This window comes from Ailuropoda melanoleuca, chromosome 5, assembly GCF_002007445.2.
Source record: "Ailuropoda melanoleuca isolate Jingjing chromosome 5, ASM200744v2, whole genome shotgun sequence".
Classification (NCBI taxonomy): domain Eukaryota; kingdom Metazoa; phylum Chordata; class Mammalia; order Carnivora; family Ursidae; genus Ailuropoda; species Ailuropoda melanoleuca.
The window spans coordinates 164,081-165,194 of NC_048222.1; the positions used below are offsets into that span (position 1 = coordinate 164,081).

At 54.2% G+C, this 1,114-nt stretch overlaps 1 protein-coding gene across 3 annotated transcripts in view; it reads left to right on the plus strand.

Moving 5' to 3' along the window:
• Positions 1-1,114, plus strand: part of GABBR1 (gamma-aminobutyric acid type B receptor subunit 1) — a 24,330-nt gene that overhangs the window by 2,548 nt on the left and 20,668 nt on the right. For all 3 annotated transcript variants that reach the window (XM_019793039.2, XM_034660225.1, XM_034660226.1), the window contains one exon: positions 756-776. In XM_019793039.2, coding sequence (XP_019648598.2) covers positions 756-776 — 21 coding nt within the window. The remainder of the gene's footprint in view (positions 1-755; positions 777-1,114) is intronic.

The window sequence follows — 1,114 nt, forward strand, 5'->3', positions numbered from 1 at the left end:
CCCAGACAACCTCCATCATTCCCAAGGGACTCAGTCTTGTGTCCAACACCTTTTTTTTTTTTTTTCTCATTTAGTTCTGCAGAATTCCCCCTTTCCTGAACACCCAGGTTCTCCCTTTGCAGTCTTCTCTGCGGGATGCAGGCATACCTCATGCTTCCCTACTTTTGTCGACTCTTTCAAGGTCCTGGACCTGGCTTTCCTCCCTTAACATAATGATTCTGCTTGTCGTTTACCATTCCATTCTGGAAATTGAGAGTCCCGTCCAGGGGTGGACTTACCACGGAGCTAATGCAATTTAATCTCAGGGCTCCGCATTCACACAGGTCTCTTCTTGTGCTCTAATTATGTGTTCACATGGTCATAGCTTTTTGTAAAAAATGCAAAAGTAAGATTTTAAAAGCAATAGTTTAAAATCAATTGTATTTGTAATTTGTATTTTTTTTCTCTTAAAGAGAGACCCCTGCATTTTATAGTATTTAGGCTCCACAAAACCAGGATCTGCCCCTGTCTTAGCTGTTGGCACTCGGGTCTCAAATTCTGTTGTCCTGTGAAAAATAAAAGAAGAAAACCGACGGGTTCTGACCCACAGCCCCACCTTGCTCTTATCCCCAGGCACCCTTCCCTCAGAAACTCAGGCTTCTGCTCTTCCCGGTCCTCTCCGGCCTGGACAGGTGTGGGAGGGGGCTGGGGATCAGGCCGGGGAAGCTGGGCGCCAGTGGTAACTCTTCTCTGATCCCCGTCTTTCCTGCTGCCAGTGAATCGAACGCCGCACTCAGGTGAGATCAGAAACCCTCATCTCGCGCACTGCAATCCCCTTACCCCTCACTCTTCACCCTCCACCCCCGGGGGTTCTGCCTCCAGGCTGTGAGGTCCTGTCCTTCTTCCCCCAACCTCCCCCACCCCCCCACCCCGTCCCAGTTCGCGGCCGGCCCCTTCTTTCCCTACCTGTTTTCTGCCTCCAGTCCCGGTTTTCTGCGAGGCTGCGGTCCCTCCCATCTCCCCGCTTGGCTGCCCTGCCCTGGGCTCCGCCTCCTCCCAGACTCCGCTCCCGCCGAAGGGCAGAGCCCGGCCGGGGGCGGGGGGCGCCGGCAGACCCCGCGCGGCCGTCTCCCCC